Here is a 27,024-nt window from a genome sequence, read left to right as displayed (position 1 = left end):
GAGAAATATAAAGACTTTTTTAATTCATTTAAGTATTTAATTTTTTTTAATTTATTTATGATAGTCACAGAGAGAGAGAAAGGCAGAGACATAGAGGGAGAAGCAGGCTCCATGCACCGGGAGCCCGACGTGGGATTCGATCCCGGGTCTCCAGGATCGCGCCCTGGGCCAAAGGCAGGCGCTAAACCGCTGCGCCACCCAGGGATCCCTCATTTAAGTATTAAATCAAGGCAATATTTTCCTTCTCTATCATAAGAGTTTAGAGGCTCCTTTAAGAAAGGGGAGGCATAATCGCTATTTTAAGAACGTCCAGGGATCCCTGGGTGGCGCAACGGTTTGGCGCCTGCCTTTGGCCCAGGGCGCGATCCTGGAGACCTGGGATCGAATCCCACATCGGGCTCCCGGTGTATGGAGCCTGCTTCTCCCTCTGCCTGTGTCTCTGCCTCTCTCTCTCTCACTGTGTGCCTATCATAAATAAATAAAACAAAAAAAAAAAAATAAGGACGTCCATTGTATTCTTATTATAGCTACTCTTCTAGCCTGTTAATTTGCCCATTCCTTAGTAACTCTCTTGAGAGTGGGAAGCAGCCCACCTCCCAAAATAGGGAGCATTGAATATGGAAATAGGACTGACAGCCCACAACTTCAGAATCCAGGGACTGAGCAAAGCGGTGACCTACTCTGAGTCCCTGCAGTCCCCACCTGTCCTTGCCTGCCATACTGCCAAGCCAGAGGAAGGTTTAAACTAATCACCTGTTTGCCAAGAAGTAGAGCTCACATGTCTGCTGTTCACTAGGCAGAGGACTTCTCATGAGAATCTGTTACTTCTTTCCCTGCCATTGACCATGTCTCAAGCACTTACTCCACCTGTGAATAGCCTCTCCTGAGGGGTCACATGTCACATACCTTCTGCTTTTGTAGAAAACTTGGCTTACTTTAAGCTTCAAGATGATCTGATGGGACACTACTGATACAGCAATGGGTACTGTAACCAAACCAGAAGGGCAATGAGAGCTGCTAAGATAGCTGCCTTTCTTGACATAGATGGATGTCTTTCTCTTCTTAGTATTTCAAGTGTTCAACCATCTTGGTGCAGGGATTATTATATACAATATGCTTTAGGTGAGATGACATAGACTCTAGCACTGATTGATAGTGTTTGAATCTAGGCTCTAACATAGTCAAAATCTTTGATGACTTTGGGCAAATTACTTAATCTTCTTGTACCACATTTCCCTCATCTATAAAATGGATAGAAAAACAGTACCTATCTAATAAAGATTTTTTTGAGACCTGTATGAGATAATATGCACAAACCATTGAATGGTGTGACATAGTAAAGGCTATATAATTACTCTAAATAATTATATAATGTTGTTTATATAGTAATACACATCTTTAAGCTATATAAAAAAAGATTTCCTTAGAAAATTTTTTCTACTAACTACATGAAAATATTATTGAAATAAAAATTTAGGATGACAGCAATGAGAAAATTCTAATTGTTATAAAAATTCCATGTTTAATTTGAAAGTACTTTAAAATAGCTCTTCATATGGGCAATTTAAGGCAAAAAAAATATTCACAAATCACAGCATAGGGGAAAGAACACAGGTTTTAAGCCAAACAAATTAAGGTTTGAATCCCAGACTTGCCTTTCTAGAATGTGTAACTCACCCCTCTGAGACTCATTTCTTTTCACGGATCCAACAAAGATAGTATTCAATCCATTGAATTATTGGGAGTATTCAGGGGAATTCATAAATCAAAAAGCCAGGCACAATTCACAGCCCATAGCTATTATGATCAACTCAGTGGTCTCAAAATTTTTTTTATTGTGTGCCAGTGTTCTAAAACATCAAGGACTGAATACTTTTTTTTTTTAAAGATTTTATTTATTTATTCATGAGAAACACACACAGAGAGAGAGAGAGAGAGAGAGAGGCAGAGACACAGGCAGAGAGAGAAGCAGGTTCCATGCAGGGAGCCTGATGTGGGACTCGATCCTGGGACTCCAGGATCATGCCCTGGGCCAAGGCAGGTACTAAACCACTGAGCCACCCAGGGATTCCCCCCCCCCCCATTTTTTTTTAAGATGAATACTTTTTTTTTAAGATTTTAAAAATTTATTTATTAATGAGAGACACAGGCACCATGCAGGTTGCCCAACATGGGACTCGATTCGGGTCTCCAGGATCACACCCTGGGCTGAAGGCAGTGCTAAACTGCTGACACACCCGGGCTGCCCAAGGACCGAATTCTTACTTCATAATATTATCTACTGTCTTAACATAATTGCTTGGGCTATGTCATTGATAAAGTTACAAAAACATTCTGGAAACTTTCTATAACCTAGAGGAAAGAAAATATCCTATCTCACTTTGAGAAAAGGCATGAGTCTATAGTATATGGCAGAGGATTTTGTTGTGGTAGGGGACCAAGTTTTAGATCCTAGAGCTCATGGTCACTGAGAAGGTACATTGTGCTGTGTCTTAGGTGGGGATGTTTAAAGTCCACCCGGAGATTCCAGAGTCCATGTCAGCAGAGGCCAAGGCATTCATACTGAAGTGTTTTGAACCAGACCCTGACAAGAGAGCCTGTGCTAACGACTTGCTTATTGATGAATTCTTAAAAGTTTCAAGCAAAAAGAAAAAGACACAACCTAAGCTTTCAGGTATGTGGTTGCACTGAAGAGGATATGGGTCAAAGTCACTAAATCCTAAGCTTTTAAGATGGAAGTGTTTCATGGTTTGTTTTTTTTTTTAAGATTTTATTTATTTATTTGAGAGGGAGAGAGAGAGCACAAGAGAGCATGAGCAGGGGGTGCAGAGGGAGAGGGAGAAACAGATTCCCCACTGAGCAGAGAACCCAATGCTGAGATCATGACCTGAACTGAAGGCAAATGCTTAACTGACTGAGCCATCCAGGTGCCCCAAGATGGAAGATTTTTCTAGAAGTAAAGTAATCTGCTTATAGATACCACTGGAAATCTGTGTAAACATGAGCACAGTGTGTCTAGACAATCAGTTTTGCCCTCAGGAAGCTGAGTTACCATCAATCCCACTAATGCTAAAACCTCATACATAATCGTCTTTCATCACCTGGTTAGTAGGTAGGTTGTATATCAGCATCTATAGCAATCTTGCATCACTGATACAAAGGTTAAAGTATAGAAGAGGTGATATATAGCCTTTTAGGGCTGAAACTCTAAATCACCACTGATGAGCTACAGAGCTATTATGGAGCTGTTAAAACTTCCACGCCATCCAGATAATATGTTCTTTTAATTTTAGGAAAATACCTATTTCCTCTCAGAGGATATCTTTCTGGATAGCTAACCCCCCTCAAAAAAAAAGAGGAAGGGAGGAAGGAAGGAAGGAAGGAAGGAAGGAAGGAAGGAAGGAAGGAAGGAAGGAAGGAAGGAAGGAAAAATTGACATTTATAAATAAAACAGCAGTGTTCTCTTTTGCAATAATTTTCACAACTCATTTCAGAAAGAAAAAGCAAGTAAATGATCCTTTTGTTACTGGCATTTTTGTATTTATTTGGGATAAAAATGGAGAGATTGAATATTTGCAAAGGTCATGAATTCCATTTCAAGCATTCACTTTTTGGTTGTCTCTGTTGAGCAACGAACTTAATGTATGCTTATGTTGCTGTTTGCTCTTCTTCCCACAGCCCTCTCAGCTGGATCAAATGGTGAGTTTATTTTTGTGATTGCCCTTTGAGCCGAAGTTTGGTTCACCATCGTGTGATAAGCTCTAGATTTCCCATTCAAAAGCCTCATCCTCTGCTTTCTGCCTCCATGGGAGGCTCCCGGGTATCAAGGATGTGTGCGGCTGCACACCTGGCTGGGTGCATTCCTTCGGAAACCCCCCTTCTCCCTAGGAAAGTGAAAACAGATGTGCTAACCTCATTAGCAGCTAAAATCCCATTTATTATTGTTCTTAGGTGTTACAGAGAATTTCATGCCTCCTGTTAATTAAAACTATAAACTATAACCTGGTCTGAACTCTCCTAAATGAATGCAAGCTGCAGGGCTCTCCCTTCCCCAGGGGTTTTTTACAGGTCATATACTGTTTCTGTCCAGAGGAGAGGCCACTGCCCTACCTTGAGGGGTCTCCACCTTCAAAGCTACACTCAGCTCCCCCTCAAGGGAGGAGTGGGAAGGTAGTGATGAGGAAGACCTCCTTCCCCCTTAGAGAGACATGACTTTTCCAGTACTGGACTGCTCTCCCATTGCCACACACAGACCTGGAGAATTAAGTAATTCATTTTAACCTAACAAACCACTTACTGTGCTTTCAGTGTGTGTGCAAGAAACATGCTAGGCCTTGAATATATAAGGATGATAAAAGCATAGGTCCTGATTTTAAGGAGCCATTGTTCTTTCTTTTTAAGATTTTATGCATTCATTCATGAGAGACACACACAGAGAGGGAGAGAGAGAGAGTCAGAGACACAGACAGAGGGAGAAGCAGCCTCCAGGCAGGGAGCCTGATGTGGGACTCAATCCCCAGTCTCCAGGATCACGCCCTGGGCTGAAGGCGGCGCTAAACCCCTGAGCCACCAGGGCTCCCCAGAGCCGTTGTTCTTGTAGGGGAGAAGAGTTGGGGGAAGAGTTGAGGCTGGAGGGGGTAAGCAGGATCATATCCTAAAGGGCTCCATATGAGAATTATCAAAGAGGAGGGGAGAGCCTGAGAAAGACTTTAATCTGGAGTTAAAAGCATGGGGCCAAGGATAATAGAAATGTCCTATATCTACACTGTCTGACCCATTAGTCACTCTGGATATGTACCATTAAACATTTGCAATGTGGCTACCTTGACTGAGGCACTGCGTTTTAATTTTAATTTTAATTCTATTGAAATGATAATGTAAATAAGCGCATATGTCTAGCAGCTACCATATTGAACAGTGGAGCTATTGATGGATCGTTCTGAGAGCTATGTGAAGAATGGTTTATTTAATAACATCCACTTAATAACCTTTTTAAACCTGTACTATGCACTTAGCACTAGGAATATAGGGGGCAGGCACTTGAAATACAGGTATGACTCAGGCCCAGATCTTTCTGCATGGGTGACTTGGAATGCTTGTTAAAAATTAAGATTTCTGGCCCTTCCCAGAATCTAGAACTATAACCTGGAATGCTATACCTTTAGGTAAACAGCCTGATGAGTCTTATGCTCACTAAAGTGTGAGAACCTTTGAGATTTGGGCAATTGGACATAGGAGACCAGATGACAGGAGACTGCTCTGGCTGAGCTTTGTCCCTAGATTGTTCTGAACTCAGAGAACCTTGATGGTCTCTGGTGCTTATGAATAGCTATTAGGCTCTGAGGCAGTTCTCATAATGATGGGAGAAATTTAGAACATTCCCACTTTCCCAGAGCAGGGATGTAGCCAATTCCCTGAAGTTAGAGCCATCTCCCTCCCCTGGGCAGAAGCTCCCAACAGTCTGGGGCCCACAGACTGGCATGTGCCCTCTACACACTCCAATCTACCCTGATAAAGGCCATCTTCTTAGGGAATTTTAGATTAATACCCTTACCCATCAGCACCCACAAAAGAGCAACAAGAATCATCCTTCTGGAGGCATACCTTTGATCTTTCCTATCCTCAGAGAGGTCTATCCAGCCTCTTTAAGACTTTCCATGACCAGCCCCACAGCAGAGGGTTTATTAAGAGTTGACAAGACATTAACCCACAGGCTAGTGAGTGAATCCCTTCCAGGCTTCTCTCTTAAAACCGGAAGCTCTAGAATCTCAATGTATATGAGCTGATATCAAGGGACTTGTGGCCTCTGTGGTATCCAGAAACTGTCAAGATGCTTCTATGGTAACAGTCACACCTGAGTTTCTCCCCAGAAAGGCACTATGCTTTCTCACTTACCTGGAAATCTTTTATAACTTGAGAAGCAAGGACTCTCAGGAATGGATTTCATCATGTTTCCACCAAGAATGTACACGCTTAACTGCCTTAGCATGCCATTTTCTCCCTCTTCCCACCCTTATGAAGGAGAGAGCATTCATTTTCCTATAGAAGGCCAATCCCCACTTGGGTTCTGGATCCCACACACCCATGACTTCTTCAGCTTCCCCCTCTCCAAATAACTCCTATGTGCCCAGGCTCTAGTGTTTTCTGTCATAAACTGTTCTTTCCTCTGATACTACAGACTGCCTGATTAGCTAACAACCCAATTTTTATTCTCCTCATCCCAACTTTAGGTCTTGAAGGGCAGTGTCTCCAGATCTTCTCCACATCTTTTTCCTACCAGTCCAGTGTCTGCCCAACATTGTATCTAGTGTCTAGTGTCACTGACCATTGAACTTGCTTTGGTCAGTGTCACTAATGAGATCTATTTGGCCAAATTCTAAATTTACTCATCTTCTCAGTGGCTTTTGTTCTAGATATGGATTCTCTCTCTTGTGTTAGCGATCTCTTTTATGGGCTTCCATGACCTCCTCCCCATTCTCCTATTTTCCTTCAGCTTCCTGGCTTCTCCTTGTCATTCTCCTCTGCTACCTCATTTTCCTCTAAATATTGGTGTTCTTTTTTGTTTGTTTGTTTGTTTTTTTGTTTTTTAAATATTGGTGTTCTTAAGGTCCAGGTCCTCTGCTCTCTTCTCATCCCATCCCTCCCTAAAGTATGTCATTCTTTGCTTTAAATACCATCTCTTGCTAGGAGACTACTAAGATTATGTCTCTAGCTCCATCTTTTCTTCTGAGCTCCAGACTCATCCTATGGCCTTAATTTCTCAAACTGAAAGCTCAAATCACACCCATTGCCCACTAAAAGTAACTTCTCCTTCAGCCTGTATTCCTTCTCATTTTAGTGTATAACTAGTTCATTCATTCATTCATTCATTCATTCATTCATTCATTCATTTCTTAAGCCAGAAACCTCACAGTCATTTTTTATTTCTCCCTTTCATACCCTTACTTCAATCCAACATCAAATCCTGTTGGCTACCCAACAAATAGTAGACACTCAGTAAATATAAGCCAGATGAATGATTGCATGGGCCCAACAGAGAAGAGTAATCAAATTTAAGATTAAACTTAAAATCTGGTAGAGGAAGGATTCAGGGCTATGCACACAGGACATACAAAATATCTGCAAGTCCTTTTATTTCCTAGATGAGCCATAACAACACTGGGCACTTGATTTCATCCTTAAACATTCAGTTTTACCTCATGAGACCTCCTTTTAGGCAATCAGTATCCATAGCAACCCTAAAATTCACAGGTACAACACAGGCCTTCTCAGTACTGGGTAATCAGATCACATTATGTGACCCCCACACTGAAAAGCAGGACAAGTCATATCCTCCCTCCCTCTATTCTTCAGGCACACATATGTGCACAGGCACATGTATATACAGAAACAGGTGATAGAAACTCCTCAGCTGATAGCATTCCTGATGGAATTTGTGCCTAAGAAACAACAGTTTTGTCTTTGACATGTAAATGATGTTTGCCTCTGTTTCTGAATGGAGCACACGTTTGAGAGATGATCACCAATCTATATGCTGGTGAAGATACCCTCGCTGAGTGCTAGAGGTCTGTAGTGAACCCCACAGCAGGGCTCTTGTGCCTTCCTTATGAAGATGTTAGTCATTCCATCAAACCAATAGAATGGTGAGAGCTTTCTTCAGCTCTTTTTCTCCCGGCAACATTTCACTTTAAGGGCTTGATATCTAATGGCAATGAAAACCATGCTTCCACGCCTTAAGTCCACATCTGGCCAGCCTAGCAGCTGTTTTATCCATTCTGTAATCTATTCCTATCAATGCAAAGTGAAACAAAGTACACCATAGACCTTGACAACTCCCAGAAATGTCCTCTTAAAAGCAACCCTGTTTTGGGGGCCCTCTGAAAAAGACCTGTCATGTTTCTTCTTAGACATGTCATCTTACTATTATCCGCAAGAAAGAGGTTGCTCATTTGCATCCTGCTAGAGCAGCACTTCCTAAAATATAGTCCATGAAATGCTGGGTCCATGAGCTGTTCTGGAAAAAGGCCGTTCCTTGGTCAAGTTAATTTGGGAAATGCTGCATGCAGGGACTTTCCCCTGCTGTAATATTTTCAATGTAGCCATTTGCACATTTCTATACATTGAAACGAGACATTGTGATATTAAATTGGTAAACCCAGAGCAGCTCTTCTTAGCTTCATCTCATTTCCTACCTTCTAGTGATTCAGCAGTGTAGCAACTTCAATGACAGCAAGTGGGTCAACCAGTTCATCTTGGGAGGCTTTCTAGTTACTGATCACTGAGGTGGTTTGCCCAGAGATGTACCATCCCTGGAAGCTGTGTACATCTCTTCTTCCTCCCTACAGCTGAAACCAAAGCGAGGTACCCCTCTAACACCTGCTTTCTTCACTTGAGCTATAAGGGGGACAGAATAATAAAATGGTCCTGCATGACATCTTTGATATAACTAAGGTGTAGAACGTGTCCTACCTGCAAGATTCTGTGATTCAGGAAGCTTCTAAATATGGCTAGAAAACCCTTTCTCTAAGACTCAATAGCTTGGAAGAACTTCCCAGTGATAGGTGTGTTAAGGCCATACATTTTCAGAGAAATGTCACTTCCTGCTTTGTAATGGGATATTTTTTTTTCATCCCCTACACCATCACTAAGTGTGCTATTAGGTAAATCAAGTACTTGGTAATATGGTGTTACTGCCTGTTGAGCATTTGCTTGTGAAAAATATTTTTAATAACATATATTTTTTCTGATTACAAAAACAATAGGAAGTTTGGAAATTTTGGAAAAATAAAAGAAAATCACAATCACCCCAAATTACATCTTAACAATATGGTATATTTCCTTCCAATTATATATTGGAAGCATATAATAAAACATATCTATGTATATGAAATCATAAGGGTTAGAGTCCGGAAATGGCTGGAGGAAGGGGAGGAAGAAAAGAAAGAGAAGGTGTGTTTGGCTTTCATATATTTGTAAATCAGATGACTGCTTCTTAAATATGTCCATCTGTCTGATCTGTGCTCATGGCCCGCTGCCCCCACCTCCTCACTGTTAATCATTACTGATCTGCAGTCACAGGGAACAGAGGCAGGAGTCCACCACTAACTGACCGTCCCACGTCTTTCAGCCTGGGTCTATTGTTGATATAGCCCAGTCCAAGAGGAATTAAGTAAAAAAAGGGACTCTAGACAACAGTGGGTTTCCTTTTTTATAATTTTATATCTGCCTTTTAGTAGGCCCTTTTGTAGTATTGGGACACTTGTTTGGTAAGGATGATTCTAGCAAAACTTACTTCCTTTAAAATCAGTATTTGATGAAATGTCGGTAACTCCTGTGCCAGCTCAATCTCCGTCACAATAAAAAACGAAATAAAAGAGCCTGAGTCTGCTGCAGGATCACAGTATCTGGGAATGGGACAGACTTAAGAGATCACATAGTCTGTTGGTTTCCAAAATTTGTGTTTTACAAAGAACTCTTTTTCATTTGAATCCATAAGCAGAACCCTGATATGTGAGACTGACAGAGCATATTTATTTTAGGCAAAACAGGATTGAAACCTATGTTGCAGAATCACAGAATCCTTACTCGCTCCAGCTAAGGCAACCCCAAGATGCTAAGGTGGACGGACCCTCATGCCTGCGGGGAACATGGTTTAAAAATAGGAAGCTACTCCGTTTATTTTTAAAGATGTATTTATTTATGTATTAGAGAGGGAGAGAGTGAGCGAGAGAGCACAAGCAGGAGGAGAGGCAGAGGGAGAGAGAGAAGTAGACTCCCCACTGAGGAGGGATTCCCAGCACGGAGCTCCATCCCAGGACCCTGAGATCATGACCTGAAGGCAGATGCTTAACCGACTGAACCAGCCAGGCGCTCCAGCTGACCCTTCATTTTATAGATCTGAAGACTGAGACCCATAAACAACCTTCCTAATGTCTGACAGGTGGCCAATAGCAAGGAGATTAGAACCCAAGATCCCTGGGCCTGGTGCTTCGTCCACCGTTTCACGGTCCTGAGATACTCCTTTCAGGACCCGGGAGACCCTTCCCCTGCCAACCCATATATGGAGCAGGGGCAGCGATTAGAACCCACGACCAGCCTCTTAGTCATTATTTTTACTAGTCATCAGAACAAGACACTTGACAACTAATATTGCCCTGTTCTGGGGAGTATTTAGGACGTGTACATTTTTAAAAAGCACTGACGGCCATTTCCTCCCCTCTCGTGACGAGCAGAGTATCTTAGAAGCATATCCTTGCCGGTGCCTGTCCTGGTGGAAGACACGAGCAGCAGCAGCGAGTACGGCTCGGTTTCCCCCGACACGGAGTTAAGGGTGGACCCCTTCTCTTTCAAAATGAGAGCCAAGTCCTGTGGAGAGAGAGATGTAAAAGGAATACGGACACTCTTTTTGGGGTAAACACCTGACTGGCTTTGGGTGGAAGAAGTACATTGTGTGTCCTTTTATAAAGCACGTTGTGATGGATGCCGTATAAATTCTTACAGCATTCCGGATGAAAATTTTGAAGACCACAGCGCTCCCCCTTCCCCTGAAGAAAAAGATTCTGGGTTCTTTTTGCTGAGAAAGGACAGTGAGAGACGGGCCACCCTTCACAGGATCCTGACTGAAGACCAAGACAAAGTCGTGAGAAACTTAATGGAATCCTTGGCTCAGGTAAGACCTCTTGCAGATACTTTGTTTCCCCAGAGCTCGCATATTTCACCTGTGCTGTGACTCCTTGAAACTGTCACAGGCTCTACTTGGAGGCTTGAGGAAGCCCTGGAGCTCTTGAGGATGAATCAAACCCACCCCTGAGGGGAAAAAAGGCACATCCTTGTTTTAGAGACCACATTTTTGAACACAGCTATTTGTAAGTCACTAGCACATATTTCACACTGGCCAATCCAGCTAGCCTACAAGCCTCTCTTACCCTTCGTTCATCTGTTTATTGATCCGATCAACACGTACGCATTGGGCCACATGGACTCCCTAATTCCGACGGTAGCACAAGGCTACCTGCCAGAATCATCTGAGCGTTTAGGAAATATTGCAAACACAGCAAGGCCCCCCTGTGCTTGTGGGGTGAAGTCCAGATGGACAGAGGATGATGAGCAATAGTAAGTGAAGAATATAGTGTGTCAGAAGGCTGTACGTGCTGTGAAAAAACAGACTCTTGCTCCCTGCTATATTTGTTTGCTAGGGCTGCCACAACAGAACACCGCAGGCTGAGTAGCCTAAACAACAGAAATTCATTTCTCAACAGTTCTGGAGGCGGAAAGTCTAAGAGCAGGGTGTTGGCAGGTTTGGTTTCTTGCAAGGCCTCTCTCCTTGGCTTACAGATGGCGCCTTCTTGCCACATCTTCCCCAGCCCTTTATCCCTCTGTCCCCCGGTGGGTGTCTCTTCCTCTTCTTTTTATTTTTTTTTAAAGATTTTATTTATTTATTCATGAAAGACACAGACAGAGAGGCAGAGACACAGGCAGAGGGAGAAGCAGGCTCCATGCAGGGAGCCCGACGTGGGACTCGATCCTGGGACTCCAGGATCATGCCATGGGCCGAAGATAGGCGCCAAACTGCTGAGCCACCCAGGGATCCCTCTTTCTTTTCTTATAAGAACACTAGCCCTATTGGATTAGGGCCCCACTGTTGTGATTTCTCTTAATCTTAAATTACCTCCTAAGACCCTTTCTCTAGATACAATCACATTGGAAGTTAGGGCTTCTTTTTTTTTTTTTTTTAATAATATATTTTTAAAGATTTTATTTACTTGACAGAGAGACTGAGTGAGCACAAGCAGAGGGAAAGGGAAAAAACAGGCTCCTTGCTCGATGATCCTGGGCATTCCTTTGTAGGACAGTGGCACACACATCAAAAAGCTAGAAGCAGCATGTTCCTCTGTTGTGAAAACAAAGCTAATGTCAAAAAAATGTTTGCTATTTCAACTGCTGGCAAACACATAGCTGATTTTTCACTAAGATAAGCTTCCAATTTCTGAATAACTCACATTTTTCTTCTTGAACATATTTTCATGTTATTATGATATTGCCTGTGAATCTTTACTTTGGGTATAATTTAGTTGATGGTAAGAAAAGAAACAAAGTTGATAATTATTCCCAGTCTCGTTTTAATTCCCTTAATGACAGCTTTCAAGCTTTTCAATATAATCTTTTCTCATGAAAACAGAAACATGAGAAGGAGCTCCCCAATGGAAATATCCTGAGAGAAAGAACTTGATGGTACATTTATTTTAATAGAATCCTAGAAATTGTGATTATTACAGCCTGATTGAGGAATTTAATTTTAATGATGCAGTAACAAAATGTACAATAGGCAATAGAAACGAGCACAATAAAAATCTAGTTTCTTAAAGTTAAATGAGGATAAATAACACCCTACCATGTTTCCTTCAGGGAAGTGATGTTCCTTACACAAAGTAGAGAAATACAACTCGAGAAAGGGTATTTATTTAAATATCATATTATATTTTTGATATGGAAAATTGTCCACAGGTTCATTCTTAAAACTAATTACCTCATTGGTGGGTAAGGAATTGTTTCAAAGATGGAGTATGAAGTGAGCCCCCTTTGACTGAAAGGCATGACAAACTCTAGGGGCAGTTGAAATTCCAGGGGCACATTGTAGGTAGGCTCGCATACGTGAGGAGGGATTTTTTTTTTTTTAAGATTTTAATTTATTCATGAGAGACGCAGAGAGAGAGGCAGAGACATAGGCAGAGGGAGAAGCAGGCTCCCTCTGGGGAGCCTGATGCAAGACTCGATCCCAGGACCCCAGGATCACGACCTGAGCTGAAGGCAGATGCTCAATCCCTGAGCAGCCATGCAGGTGCCCTGAGGAGGGATCTTAAGGAATTCCAACCATAGTGCCTCGCCGAGCCTCACAGAGACTGAAATTTGTGTGAGATTCTGATTATTTCATGTTGCAGGAGTGTATACAGCCCTTCTCGGGTTTGGCTGCTTGCTATTGGCCTTCTTGGTGTACCGTTTCTATTTCTATCCATTCCCTTCTCTCCTTGTAGATTGTCATTCTCAACCCCACTGCTTCTGTTCTCCCTTCCTTACATCCAGATGTACTCTTGCTGCTATTTGTGACTTGTCTCCCTGGGCTGATTTTGAGCTTACGATCCTATGGCTCATTGCCTGATCTCTCTTTAGCTCCCCATTAAAATTTCTGAGAGCTGTTGGCAAATTGAATTTAAATTTTTAAAAAAGGAAAAAAAAAACTTCTGAGAGCAAGAGTTGTATTGCCTCAGCCTTTCCCTGTTTGAGGAAAACTCTGTATTATCTGGCTAAATCATAGCCATTAGCCGATGTGTGGGGTAGGTACGCTTCCTCCTAAAGTCTGATTATTTTTTGGGTGGTTTGGTGGAGGTGATGAGGCCTAGTATTCAAATATGGTCCTTTCCCTTAGTGAGGGCACTGTGAAACCCAGTTCTCAAAAAGGGCTGTGGGAATGGCTACGTTCATGACTAATGTGTCTGGCACAGATCCACTGACAGTTTTTATTCACAGGGGCCTGAAGAACCTAAGCTAAAATGGGAACATATCACAACCCTCATCGCAAGCCTCAGAGAGTTTGTGAGATCCACTGACCGAAAAATCATAGCCACCACACTGTCCAAGCTGAAGCTGGAACTTGACTTTGACAGCCATGGCATTAGTCAAGTGCAGGTGGTGCTCTTCGGCTTTCAGGATGCTGTAAGTATGACATTTTGCCAGTGTTTTTCCATGAACTCCCAACTAACTTTAGAAAAATAGGATAAAACATAGGTTGTTACCTTTTCTTTCTTAACTAATTCCAAAGACCTCTTCGACGATAAATGAGATGGTTGCCTCTCTGTGTGCTTCTAAGTAGTAGATTTGTTATGTGCTTGTATTTCCCCAAAGTTAGATACATGTGAAATCGAACACCGTGGGAAATAGCAAAACCAACAAACATCTCCCATGGCTGAACTCTGTTCTTACGAAATCGTGTAGCTAGTCACTATGTTGGGGACCGCAGCTACACAACTCATTGTAGTCATGCACGGCTTGATTCTGTACGAGAACCGCCATCTAGTGGTCATTGAGAAAAATGCAATCATGCAGATTGGAATCCTCACTGCTGAATAAAACCAGTACTCCCCCCTCCCCTTTTCTCTGGTTTCCATACACAGCACTTTAAATATGTTTGTTTAATACACATTAATTCATCATGGAATGAAAATTAATCCACATGATCTAAGGAGAGATTGCTGAAGGCTCTGCCCTCTCAAATGAAGTTGCTATGCAACACTAGCTAGAAGCCAGTCTTTCAAAAGCCTGATTCAAAACTGTATATGCTCTTCTTGAATGAGACCAAAAAACCTTGAAGCCACTCCTAGAAGGCTGTCACAGGGCGTGCTAATGTATTTATTTCTCCAACATAGATGTCTTGACAATTGTATTTGGTACATCAAAGGATCCCTCATTTAAAACCAAATTATAATCTTTCACCAGCCACTAGTGTTCTCTGAAACTCTGTGTAAGCCACTTGACCTTTGTGCTGTACTGTGGATAGGGACAACACTCCTGACATAATTGAGGGAGGTCATGGGTAATGAAAGCACCTGGCAAAGCCTATCACTAATAATTAAATGCTAAAGCCACACTTCACTGCAACTAGGGAAAACTAACCATTTGCAAATAGAATGAAATAATTTAGTGATTTTGCACTTGCCCACGTATTTGGCTTCTAGCCTAGAGGCTGGAAAACATATTGGCCAGTAGAATTCAGATTGAGAGTCATTTAGTTGTAATCATGGGCAGTGAGCCCAGGTTTCTCTCTCTCTCTCTCTCTCTCTCTCTCTCTCTCTCTCACACACACACACACACACCTATTACTCACTCACCATCCAGGATGGGGATGAACCCAAAGAATGTTCCCCATTTAATAAAGAACTATGGGGAGCTGGTGATAGTTCTAGTCTTCTATGTCTGTGTGACTCATGACAGACAGAAATGTTCCAGTTTACTAAATGCTATGTCCTATGTTAGTCAAAAAAGCAGGCAAATCCTCTAAGAAATGAAGGTACCAGAACAAAGTCATTCCGAAAGGATTTCCTAGAACAAGTGTGAACCTAGCAGTGGTTTGCTTCCTTCCAGGAGCAACTACTATGAGGAATTCCTCAGACCAACGCCCTTCTGAACTGGGGGACTTTGATGAAGATGGACCAAGGGCAGGACTAAGCAACTGGAACTCCAGCTTTTGGCATGGGATTGCAGCTATGTCACCTTCTCTCTGGCTTCTAAAATCCCGAGTCAAAACCCTGGTGGGGAAATAGCCTCTTTTCCTGGAGGGTCATGTCAACCAGCCATTGGTGGAGTTAACCCATATTTTAAACAAGTTTCTCTTAGCTTTATGATAATGGTTATTTTTAAAAAGATAATGCCTATGGCTTATACATACAATGGGATATTATTCACCCTTAAAAAAGAAGGAAGTGCTGACACATTATATTAAATGAAATAAGCCCATCAGAAAAATACCATATGATTCCACTGATATGAGATAACTACGGTATTCAGATTCATAGAGATGGGTAGTAGAATGGTGATCACCAGACGCTGGGAGGAGAAGGCAGTGGGGAGTTATTGTTTAATGGTTGTAGAGTTTGAGTTTTACAAGATGAAGAGATTTCTAGAGATGGATGGTAGTGAAGTTTGCACAGCAGTGTGAATATACTTAATGCCACTGAACTCTATGCTTAAAAATAGGACAGTTAATTTTATGGTGTATGTATTTGACCACAATTTTTTAAAGAAAAGAGTAATGAAAATGTCTATTTTAGTGTGTATTTAAATGTGTGAAATATTATTAGTCACTAAAGAAGATACCCTTATAACACAGACTTACAATGTGAACAGCCTTTCTGGAATATTCTAACAGCCCCCCCTCCCCCCGTTTGCAGAGATATAAACAACTGTGGGAAGAAAGATAAGGCCTGCTCTGTGGCAAATCTGTAGGTGGCACACACATGTTCATTTCCTCCTTCCTACCTACTTTTTTTTTTTTAGTAATTTTCTGGTCGAAAGCCAGAGATTGGTTCTTTTTATTATTATTTTAAATATTTATTTATTTATGATAGTCACAGAGAGAGAGAGAGAGAGAGGCAGAGACACAGGCAGAGAGAGAAGCAGGCCCTATGCACCGGGAGCCCGACGTGGGACTCGATCCTGGGTCTCCAGGATCGCGCCCTGGGCCAAAGGCAGGCGCCAAACCGCTGCGCCACCCAGGGTTCCCCCTACCTACTTTTCCAAGTCACAAGAGTAAGCTGAAGCACGTGTGGTTGTATTAAACATCAGTCACAACACTAAAGACCAGTATTTATTTTTATTTCAAGCCCCTTGGGTTCTTTTTTCCTCCTTTACCATCTCCACCATCCAATTTGCAAACATCATGAAAAGCAGAAGTAGTATGTTCTGAGTCCCAAAGAAGCAACATTTCATTTAACAAGACTGCCTTTGATATGCTTACATGGGGTTTATGAGACTAATTTGATGTGGCAACTTTTCATTGTTTTCCAGTGACATAAAGAAAATATTCACAGTTCAAGGTGAAGAAACCTTTTAGTTGTTTTTGTCTATGGAATGTCATCCAGATGTTTGTGTCATCTAGGTTATTTCAATTAAAAATTAAAAGTAGACTAAATGTCACCCTCTTTCTCCAGGTCAATAAAGTTCTTCGGAATCATAATATCAAGCCACACTGGATGTTTGCCTTAGACAGTATCATCCGAAAGGCAGTGCAGACGGCCATTACCATTCTGGTTCCAGGTCAGAAATATCTAATTACTTTGCAAATATTTAGTGTTTGATATTCTAAATTACTGTTTATCTATCATTTATGGTGTCTTTCTTACTGCCTTTTAGATCAAGTTAGTCTCTTTTTTAAAAATCTTTTTGAAGCCACCAAATAATATTTATCTAGGGCATACAGTCTAAGCGATGTACACCTATCCAGGTGTTTACTATGAGTGAGGAAGGTTGCTTCCTTGTCTTTGAAGAGCATATTTGGATATGGAGAGGAAGAGAAAATTATGCAGGTGACCCAAATACATATGCATTTCAATATACAGATATTTGTGCCCACAAAACACACTCTTGTGTCATCCTTTACTGGTGGTTCCCAAACCTGCCAGACCATTGGGTGATGTCAGGAGCTCTTTAAAATTATAGCTTTTCAAGCCCCGTCCCAGACTGAGTGAGTAAGAATCTGCTGGGAAAAAGCCCAGGGATCTCATTTTAATCCAGCTCCCAGGTCATTTTGATACACAGCCAGGTTTGGAAATCACTGGTCTAGACAGATCCGAGCTATGTTTTGCAGTGATGTACAAAAGGGGTAGTGTTGATGAAACAGGGTTTTATGGAGTGAGAGACGCATTCATACTCTAAGGCAAACTTCCAAAGTACTTTGATAGTGTACTCACTGATAAAAATTTTTAAGCAAAGCTCTTCCATCCTATATGTATATGCAGGAAGTGTGTGTGTGTGTGTGTGTGTGTGTGTAGAGATGATAGGTAGATAAACAGATTTCAATACATAAACTAGAAATATGTTCTAGTATGTGAATTTATAAATGTATTATAAGGCAGTCTACAATAGAAATTTAAAAAGAAAATATGAAATATCTTAAAATTTAAGTTATTTACAAATGTTACCACAAACTTAAGTCATCATCAATCCTCCTGAGTCATGAAATTCCCTCTCTTCTCTCAGAATACCTTGTTTGATTTGAGAGTGAGGGCACCAGTGTCAAACTTTGTATTAAACCTCAGTAAAGATTAACTTATTTCCTTCTTCTTAAGAAAGAAACAGGAAGCTCTAATATCCCCCAAATATGCTCATCTACATGGGGCACACTTCCACCCCTCATCCCTCTGCCCTGTTTCTTTGCATTCTTCAGGTCGCAGTTTAAAATATGCTTCTTCAGGGATGCCTGGGTGACTCAGTAGTTGACTGTCTGCCTTTGGCTCAGGTCGTAATCCCAGGGTCCTGGGATTGAGTCCCGCATCAGGCTCCCTGCAGGAAGCCTGCTTCTCCCTCTGCCTGTGTCTCTGCCTCTGTCTGTGTCTCTTATGAATAAATAAATAAAATCTTTTTAAAAGAATAAATAAAAATAAAAGATGCCCCCTCTGAGAGTCCTGACCCACCACAAAGTCTAAAGTAGGCTCCTCTGCTATTCTGTCTCCTTGGAAAGGGTTTTTCCCCAATTGTGACACTTGACACAATTTCAAACTACCTTTATTTTCTTGTTGAGTGGCTGTTTCCCACACCAGAGGGTAACTGTGTTTGCTTTATTCCGTGCAGAGCATATTTTCCTGCACAGCGCCTGTAAAACAGTGGACCCCTGATAAATATTAGTTGAAACGATATATAAGTGAGATTCACCTGATTATAACAAATGAAGGCAGAAAATTTGCGTAACTTAGAAAAAATTCTACAGAGGCATTGAAACATGTAATTAGTGGTTGCATGTGAACCTAGGGAAGGTAATGCTAATGTAAAACTAATGTAATGCTCTAAGCAAGTTAACAGATAGATTCTTGTATTTAGGTGAATTATCACTGGGATAAGCTTGGATGTGAGGAATGTACCCTAGAGGGACTATATATATATATATATATTTAAAAGATAATGAGGGGTGAAAGGGAATAGGTGTGTATTAGTGAAAGGGAAAGGTGTAGGAGTAAGTTAAACAGTAGCAACCTAAATGAGCAAAGGAGAAAAGGATTATACTTTGAAATATTTAAATAGCATATAAGTGATTTGTTAATCTAATTTTTAAAAACTTCCCTTTAAAAACGGATTGCCTAAATAAATAAATAAATAAATTAATTAATTAATTAAATTAAATTAAATTAAATTAAATAAAAAAATAAAAACGGATTACCTAAATGCAATGGATTATATCCTGGAATGGGGTGGGGGGGAATCAGAGAAAAACTTGAGTAATCTGAATAAAGTCTGTAGTTTAGTTAATAGTATTGTATCAATGTTGCACCAATGTTAATTTCTTAGTTTTGATGAGTATGCCATTTATATAAGATATATTAGGGGGAGCTGGAAGGTATATGGGAACTCTGTGACCTTTGCGATGTTTCTGTAAATCAAATATTCTTCCAAAATTGGACATTTAAATAGCCCACTGGTCATCACACTGTAGTTGAAACACTGGTAAGTTTAAGGAAAATGCAGAGAGGCACATCTTCTGCTCAGGAGGGTGTCCTGGGAAGGGGGCGGTAAGCAATGTTTTCATCCAGCCCATGTGTGGAACAAAGCATCTTCTTTATGATGAGCGTTTGCTAAGGGAAAGTATTTGTCCTTCCACTGTGAAATTGGTTTCTTTGAGGCCACTAGGAGTCTCAGACGAAAACTAAAATAACTGTTTGCAAGCATTTTTTTAAGTAGAATTTTAGAGAAGAATAACAGAAGAAAGTATTTTTTATATTCCTCCTAGAATGGGGGAAGACCGTATGCATTTGTATACCAATTTATAAATGATGAAATGTGTGACCAAGAGGATTGGATTTCAAGCATTTGGGAGTTCCATCTAATTTCTGGATGTCCCTAGAGATTTTGTTATATAAGTGAAATTCAAAGGAGCTATATTAAAAATGCCTATCTTGGGGGCAGCCCCGGTGCCTCAGCGGTTTAGCGCTGCCTGCAGCCCAGGGTGTGATCCTGGAGTCCGGGGATCGAGTCCCACATCAGGCTCCCTGCATGGAGCCTGCTTCTCCCTCTGCCTGTGTCTCTGCGTCCCTCTCTCCTCTCTGTGTATTCTCATAAATAAATAAAATCTTAAAAAAAATAAAAAAAAATAAAAATGCCTGTCTTCATCTTCCCCTGATAAAAATTCCTTCTAGGTGACAAAACACTACAATTAGCCTACCAAATTTTGAAAGACACGCCAAATGAAACCAGGAAGTTAAAAGTATGCCATCATCAGTACATACATGTCCCAGATCTGTCCAGAGAGAGGACCCAGATCCTCTAACACCATTCTCTAATAAAAAGAATCCGTGCTCCCTGGTTGCACTGGGAGATGGCTGAGTCCAGGCCTGACGCAGGAAAAATACATGCATAGAAGCCTATGATGCCAAAAGGTAAGGAAGGGCCAAAAAAGATGGGGGCTTTTTGAAAGGACACTGAAGAGGCGTTCGCACCAGAGCGGAGCCCAGGACGCCGGCTCTGCTCCCGCCGACCGCTGTCGGCTCTCTGAGGAACCAGTGCTCGGAAGCCGCCCGGCAGCCGTGGCGTTTAAAGGCTCCGGGAGACACCTGTGCAACCAGAGGTGGCGTTCACCGAATTAGAATTACCCTAACTAGCCACAACTTAAAATCTTTGGAAAAGGTATGTGCTGACTTGATCAGAGGTGCAAAGGACAAGAATGTCAAAGTGAAAGGACCAGTGCGGATGCCTACCAAGACTCAGAATCACTACGAGAAAGACTCCTTGTGGTGAAGTTAGTTCTAAGACTTGGAATCGTTTTCAGATCAGGATCCACAAGCGACTCACTGACCTGCACAGTCCTTCTGAGATTGTTAAGCAGACTACCTCTACCAGTATTGAGCCTGGAGTTGAGGTTGAAGTCACCATCGCAGATGCTTAAATCAACCTTTTTAATAAATTGATTACCTGTTGTTAAAAAAAAAAAAATTGAAAGGACACTGGAGACCACATCCAGTTAAAGGGTTCCCGAAAGTCTAAGCCAGAACAATTTGAACAACAAAATAAAACAATGATAGCCTTGGATTAGAGCACATAGAATAAAAAGAAGGTATGAGGGAAATAGAAAATCACCATTAGGCAAACACCACAGTAATAATTATTGCAGGCAAGAAGCATCAGTGGCTGCTAAATTAGTAGGCAAAAGAGTAACAAGAAACAGGATGTTTGAATGGTCACACAGTATCTGCCCACTAATTTCAAAGGAGAACAGTGACTTTACAGTGGAGGAAACTGATGGACACCTCCTTTACCAAATGATCTAGGTAAGCATCCCTAGTGATAGGTCAGCATCTTATACCTCCCGATGTGATGCACTAAGTATTGCACAACATCACCTTTGTGGTATTCTTGCCCAAAATGCATAGCCTCAACCTAATCATGACAAGATATTGGTGAACCCCAAACAAGATATTGGTCAGTCCAAATAACTGGCCAGTACTCCTCAAAAGTGTGGAGGTTGTGGGAGACAAAGAATTACCTGAGTACTGTCTCAGACTGGAAGAGACCAAGGAGACATGATAACCAAGTGCAGTGTGGGATTCTGGTTCAGAACAAGGGCATCAGTGGGAAACCTGGTGAAATGTAACAAGGTCTGTAGATTACTTAGTCGTATCCTAGCAACATCAATTTCTTGGATTGGATCCTAGTGCCATAGTTGTATAAGATGTCAAGTTTAGGGCAAGCTGCTGAAGGACATACAGGTACTCTCTGTACCATTTTTGCAACTTTTTTTGTTATTTTACTATTACTTCAAAAATAAAAAGTAAAAAATTTAAAGAAGTGTTCAATCTTCTTTCTCCCAAAAAGAGCACACAGAATAGAGAGTTACAGTGCAAGCCCCTTAAGAGTTTTTTTTCCCCTCAGGCTATTTTCTCATTTGTCATCAAGAATCAGCCTTGGGGTGGCAACATTTGAGTATCTGTTGTTACAGTCTGGTTGTGGGTGACCAGATGGATAAATGCTGAGCATAGGGACCCTGTTGTCAGTGCCAGGAGAGAATTGATAATGAAGGCATATTTAACTACATTAATAATTTCTAAAACTGCTAAAGCACTTGATTTTATTACCAGTTAAACTGAACTACTCATGTGCCCCACGTCCACATTAAAGTAAAATGACCAGCATTCTGTACCCTAGGAGCTTAATTCAGGAGTCATACACACTGCACTGACAAGAATTGTGATCTTCTTTGGTATCAGAAATACCCTGTGTTTAAAAAGGTTGGTCTAGTTAATTTCCTGTGGGGAAAGAACCAGTTGGGGTGGTACCTGGGGATAGAGAAGTGGGATTAGTATTGTTGTTTGATCCCATCTTGCAGTACAGGGAAACATGCACCAGCTCTAGTTTCTCACACATGGGCTTAAATACCACCCATTCATTACAGCCCCCCCGCCCCCCCCCCCCAGCCCTGAGTCCCTGCTTTTTTTCCTGACACTTGGCTCTCTTCTGACAGTCCATTCTGCCTTCCATTCTTCTCAGAGGATTCTGGGCCATCTGAACTTCTTCTCTCAAATGCTTCTGCCCCTTTCTCCACCAAATCAATGCTTTCCTCTCCTCCAGAATCCTGCTTGGCTCTTCCGCTTCCATGAATCAATCCATGAGTAAACCACCACTGAATTTAGTTATTGCAAATGTGCTTTATTTACCTTTTAGCATTCTTAATACATGCACATAGGAAATATGTATGTAGCTAGGTCTGTAATTGCAATCATCTAAGATATTTTTAGCTGCATCAGTTTGTGTTTATAACTCCATGTTATCTTTGTACATACTCTTATGGCTCATCTATATATTCCTTCTGGCTCTCCTTTAGATTGTTACCTCTTTGAGGACAAAGACCAGATGCTCTATCTCACCTGCATATTTTACAATGTGTAATTTGACGATGTGTACTTGGGGAGCCACCACGAAAGACCAAAATAACAAAGTATTGCATTTGCTTACAATTTTCCACTTTCTTCAAATTATTTGAGAAAAATTTCAGTCACTTATACATACATAAAGTGATAAAGTGTATAGAGCTATGGTTATATAAGAGGACATTTAAATATAATAATAAATATCAGAAAAAAAATAATATCAGAAGTTTCTTCCCCCAAAATGAGATGGTAGTCAACAGCACAACAAAACTTTTTGTTTTCAAAATTTCAGTTTAGATACCATAAAAGAAATTTAAGAATAATTTTAGAAAATTTTAAAGAACCTAGTCTTATGTTCTAACTTAACCTAGAATTGTATGTTCTTAAATCATTTTTTCTTGTTCTTTTTTAAACATTTATTTATTTATTTTAGAGAGAGTGAGTGGGGGAGGGGCAGAGGAAGCGGGAAAGGGGGAGACTCTCAAGCAGACTTCCTGTTGAGTGCAGAGCTAGATGCAGGGCTCCATCTTATGACCCTGAGATAATGACCTCAGCTGAAATCAAGAGTCAGACGCTTAACCAACTGAGCCACCAGGTACCCCTAAATTATTTTTAGAGTAAGATTTAAAAAAAATTTTTGTTCCCTTATAAATACAAATAATCCTAGTAGTCTTAACTCTTCCATTTTGTCAACATTTTTTTGAGAGGCTAATGTGTCCTACCCCTGTACTAAGTTCTGGGTTTGCAAAAGTAAAACACCCAATTTTGAGGCTCTCCTACAGTAGATCAGCTAGGAAATGGAATTTTGGAAAGAGAAAAGAGATGATACAGAAAGCAGAATAGAGGTGGGGCTTCGTTAGCCTTAAGAGATAAAGGACAAGGATGTGGAGAAATTAGAAGAAACCTTGTATACTCTTGGTGAGATTATAAAACAGTGCAGCCACCATGGAAAACAGTATAATGGTTTTAAAACTAGAATTATCATATGATCCAGCAGTTTCTCTTCTGGATATATATATCTAAAAAAAGAATTGAAAGCAGGATCTTGAAGAGATATTTGCATACCCACATTCATAAAAGCATTCTTTACAATAAACCAAGAGGTGGAAGCAACACAAGTGTCCACTGACAAATGAATGATAAACAAAATGTGGCATATACATGCAATGGAATGTTATTCAGCCTTGAAAAGGAAGGAAATTCTGACACCTGTTACAACATGGATGGATCTTAAGGACATTATGCTAAGTGAAGTAATAAGCCAGTCTCAAAAAGACAAATACTGAATGATCCTGCTTACTGAGGTATTTATAGTAGTCAGACTCCTAGAAACAAAGTAGAATGGTGGTTGCCAAGGGCAGGGGGTAGGGGAAAATGGGGAGTTGGTGTTTAATGGGTATAGTTTCAGTTTTGCAAGCTGAAGCTTACAAAAAGTTGGCAACTTTAAAACTAGCTCTAGAGAGTGGTTGAGCACAATATAAATATACTTATCACTACTGAACTGTATACTTAGAAGTGGTGAAAGTGGTAAATTTTATGTCAAGCCTTTTTTTTTTTTGCTAGATAAAAAGTAAGAAAAATAATAAAGAGAGATAACGGAAGTCAGAGCTATATAAACCAGGCTCTTGAAGAAGGGCACCCTGATTTTTGTTAGGAGCAAGAGATGAGTTTTTTTTTTTTTTTTTTTTAGATGGCCAAATCTGAAGTGCCTACCTAGCAAGAATATGTAGGAGGTGTATTGGATGTAACAGGATCAGGGCTAGAAATAGTTTGTCATCCACACGTTACAAGTACTTAACCTTAATAGATTTTAATGAGCTTAGCTATGGAGAGTAAGTAGAAATATAAAAAAGTGAAGACAGAATTCCAGGTTCCAGCTTTTAAGGGGCAGATGGTAGATTAAAAAAATACCTGAAAAGAAACAGCAGCCAGAGATTTAGAGGAAAATACTATACACAGGTGCAGTAAGGAAAGGAAAGAAAAGTTGCCTGGAGGATTTGTGACCTAGTCTGCCTTTGGTTGCCTAGCCCTGGTGGCAATATTGGTGGTGGAATGGGGTCTTCCATCACTCCCCCTGGAACCATCTCCCCATCTGGGGGCTCTTAACCTGTGGGCTCATGGACTCTCTGGACAGGGAGTCTGTGAGCCCTCGGGATATCTAGGCAAAATGTTGTATGAATGTGCTTTTGTTCTACAGAGACTCTCCATAGTTTTCATCAGATTCTTGGTAGGTTCTATGAAAACCCTATGTACATACGGAGTCAAGATCCAATAGTTCTGCTACCCTGATTTCACTTAGATTATGAATGTAATTCCTTTTTCTGGTCCATTTTGAGAACATAATCACAATTTATAATATTTTTTTCTATGGGAAGACATCATCAGGTTGTGAGGTGACACGTAGATGCACTAATAACAATGTATTTAATTAAGTTGGAGACTTATAACTTCTGCACTTTAAATTTCAGTGGTTAGTCAACAGGATAGAGTAGGACACACACTAAGAATCAACCCAATAGTCAAAAACAGTTTATTAGAGCGAATATAAGCACATGTGGCATTTTTAGAACCCCCTCCGTCCCCTTACACTTTGACCATTATGGCCAAAAAGTATTCTGTGTACTTACATTTATTTAGATAAAGGAGTTTCCTCATTTCTAATTGAGTTAATGGTTGCCAGATATTACATAATATAAAAAATGAATTGTACTTATATTGTTTATATTAACAGGTTTTTACATAATTGCCTCTCTGATTTCAGCATTCTCCCACATATGTGCAGCGTGACCATTTTTCTTCTGTTTGAATTAGGTCATTCTGTGTTAATACAACCTGTGAATTTTGCAGATTCACTGGAAGAAAAACTGTAGATTAATGCACAGAAATCCATCCCTACATTTGGAAAAGTTTGGAATACATGTCTTATTGATAGCAGGGGCGAGGACACTCATGTCGTAAGAAATTAAAGCAATCGTTCATTTTATATTAATCCTGTTGTTGATGTTATGCTGACAGAACTGAGGCCACACTTCAGCCTTGCATCTGAGAGTGATACCGCTGATCAAGAAGACTTGGATGCAGAAGATGACCATGAAGAGCAGCCTTCCAGCCAAACTGTCCGAAGACCTCATGCTGTCATTGAAGATGCTGTGGCTACCTCAGGGGTGAGCACGCTCAGTTCTACTGTATCCCACGACTCCCAGAATGCTCACCGCTCACTCAATGTGCAGCTCGGAAGGATGAAAATAGAAACTAATAGGTAAGTCCTATTCTGATGTGAGTGGGATTCCTTTCCCTTCCTTTTTTTTTTTTTTTAAGATTTTATTTATTTATCCATGAGAGACACAGAGAGAGGGGCAGAGACACAGGCAGAGGGAGAAGCAGCTCCCTGTGGGGAGCCCAATGTGGGACTCAATCCTGGGACCCTGGGATCACACCCTGAGCCAAAGGCAGACACTCAACCGCCACCCAGGCATCCCCCCGCCCCCGCTTTCCTTACTTTTATATTGGGTCTACTCTAGAGTTTGGTCCACAGATGGGGTTCCTTGGTGGCTCAGTCAATTAAGCATCCAACTCTAGGTTCTGCTTAGGTCATGATCTCTGAGTCATGAGATGGAGCCCTGTGTTGAGCTCCACACTGGGGGTGGAGCCTGCTTAAGATTCTCTCTTTCCCTCTACCTCTCTCTCTTTCTCCCTCTCTCTCTCTCTCCTCACCTCCTTCTCAAATAAATAAAGTTTGGTCCAGAGAATACAAAATCTGATTCCTTTATCCCACTCACATAAACTTGGTTTGAAATCTTTATCAAACAAGAAAGATTTGTCTTAGTTTCTTTAGTGAGAATCATTTTCCGCTTCTACTAATTCAAGCCTTGTTCAGCACTAGTCTTCTGATCTCTGCTTTATCTCCAAGTACACTGAGATTTTCAAAATAGTTGTAACTTCAGTGTCTTGGACTCAGATTCAGAGCAGCATGTCCCATCCAAGAAACAGCTGAGACAGAGAATATCTATGTTCTTGAAAGCCCATGAGTTGGAATATCAAGTTCTTTTAGGAGAGGAAGATTTCTGTTCTTGAGTAGATAAATTTAGTAGTGCTAGAGTCTTGCATGTTAGAATCGTGAAAGGATGATCAGTTGACTATATTGATGATCCTATTTTGAATCTGCTATGTCGCATCTGGACTTTAATTTTCCTTAGAGAATTTGGTAACATAGAATCCACATGATCAGGTTAACTGAGTAAATATTTCCTGTTCTTCATAGATGTTGGCACAGTTCAAGGTCTAAGTCTATGATTTATAGCTTCCTGTGCTGGCTACAGCTGACATGTGGGCAACTGACTTTACAACTCTGAGTTTATAGTAAAACCTTTCAAATATTTAAAGATGATACTTGTTCACCAGTGAG

At 40.9% G+C, this 27,024-nt stretch overlaps 1 protein-coding gene and 1 pseudogene across 1 annotated transcript in view; both read left to right on the top strand.

Annotated features, from left to right (window-relative positions):
* MAP3K5 (mitogen-activated protein kinase kinase kinase 5) overlaps window positions 1–27,024 on the top strand; it is a 198,864-nt gene that overhangs the window by 162,922 nt on the left and 8,918 nt on the right. The window contains 7 exon segments of the mRNA XM_055324629.1: window positions 2,497–2,674; window positions 3,679–3,699; window positions 10,233–10,410; window positions 10,501–10,669; window positions 13,525–13,710; window positions 16,701–16,806; window positions 25,635–25,878. Of these exon segments, the coding sequence (XP_055180604.1) occupies window positions 2,497–2,674; window positions 3,679–3,699; window positions 10,233–10,410; window positions 10,501–10,669; window positions 13,525–13,710; window positions 16,701–16,806; window positions 25,635–25,878 (1,082 nt within the window).
* Window positions 16,978–22,180, top strand: LOC129509234 (40S ribosomal protein S20-like; annotated as a pseudogene).

This window comes from Nyctereutes procyonoides, unplaced genomic scaffold (assembly GCF_905146905.1).
Source record: "Nyctereutes procyonoides isolate TBG_1078 unplaced genomic scaffold, NYPRO_anot_genome, whole genome shotgun sequence".
NCBI lineage: Eukaryota > Metazoa > Chordata > Mammalia > Carnivora > Canidae > Nyctereutes > Nyctereutes procyonoides.
This window is presented reverse-complemented; position numbering and strand designations above follow the sequence as displayed.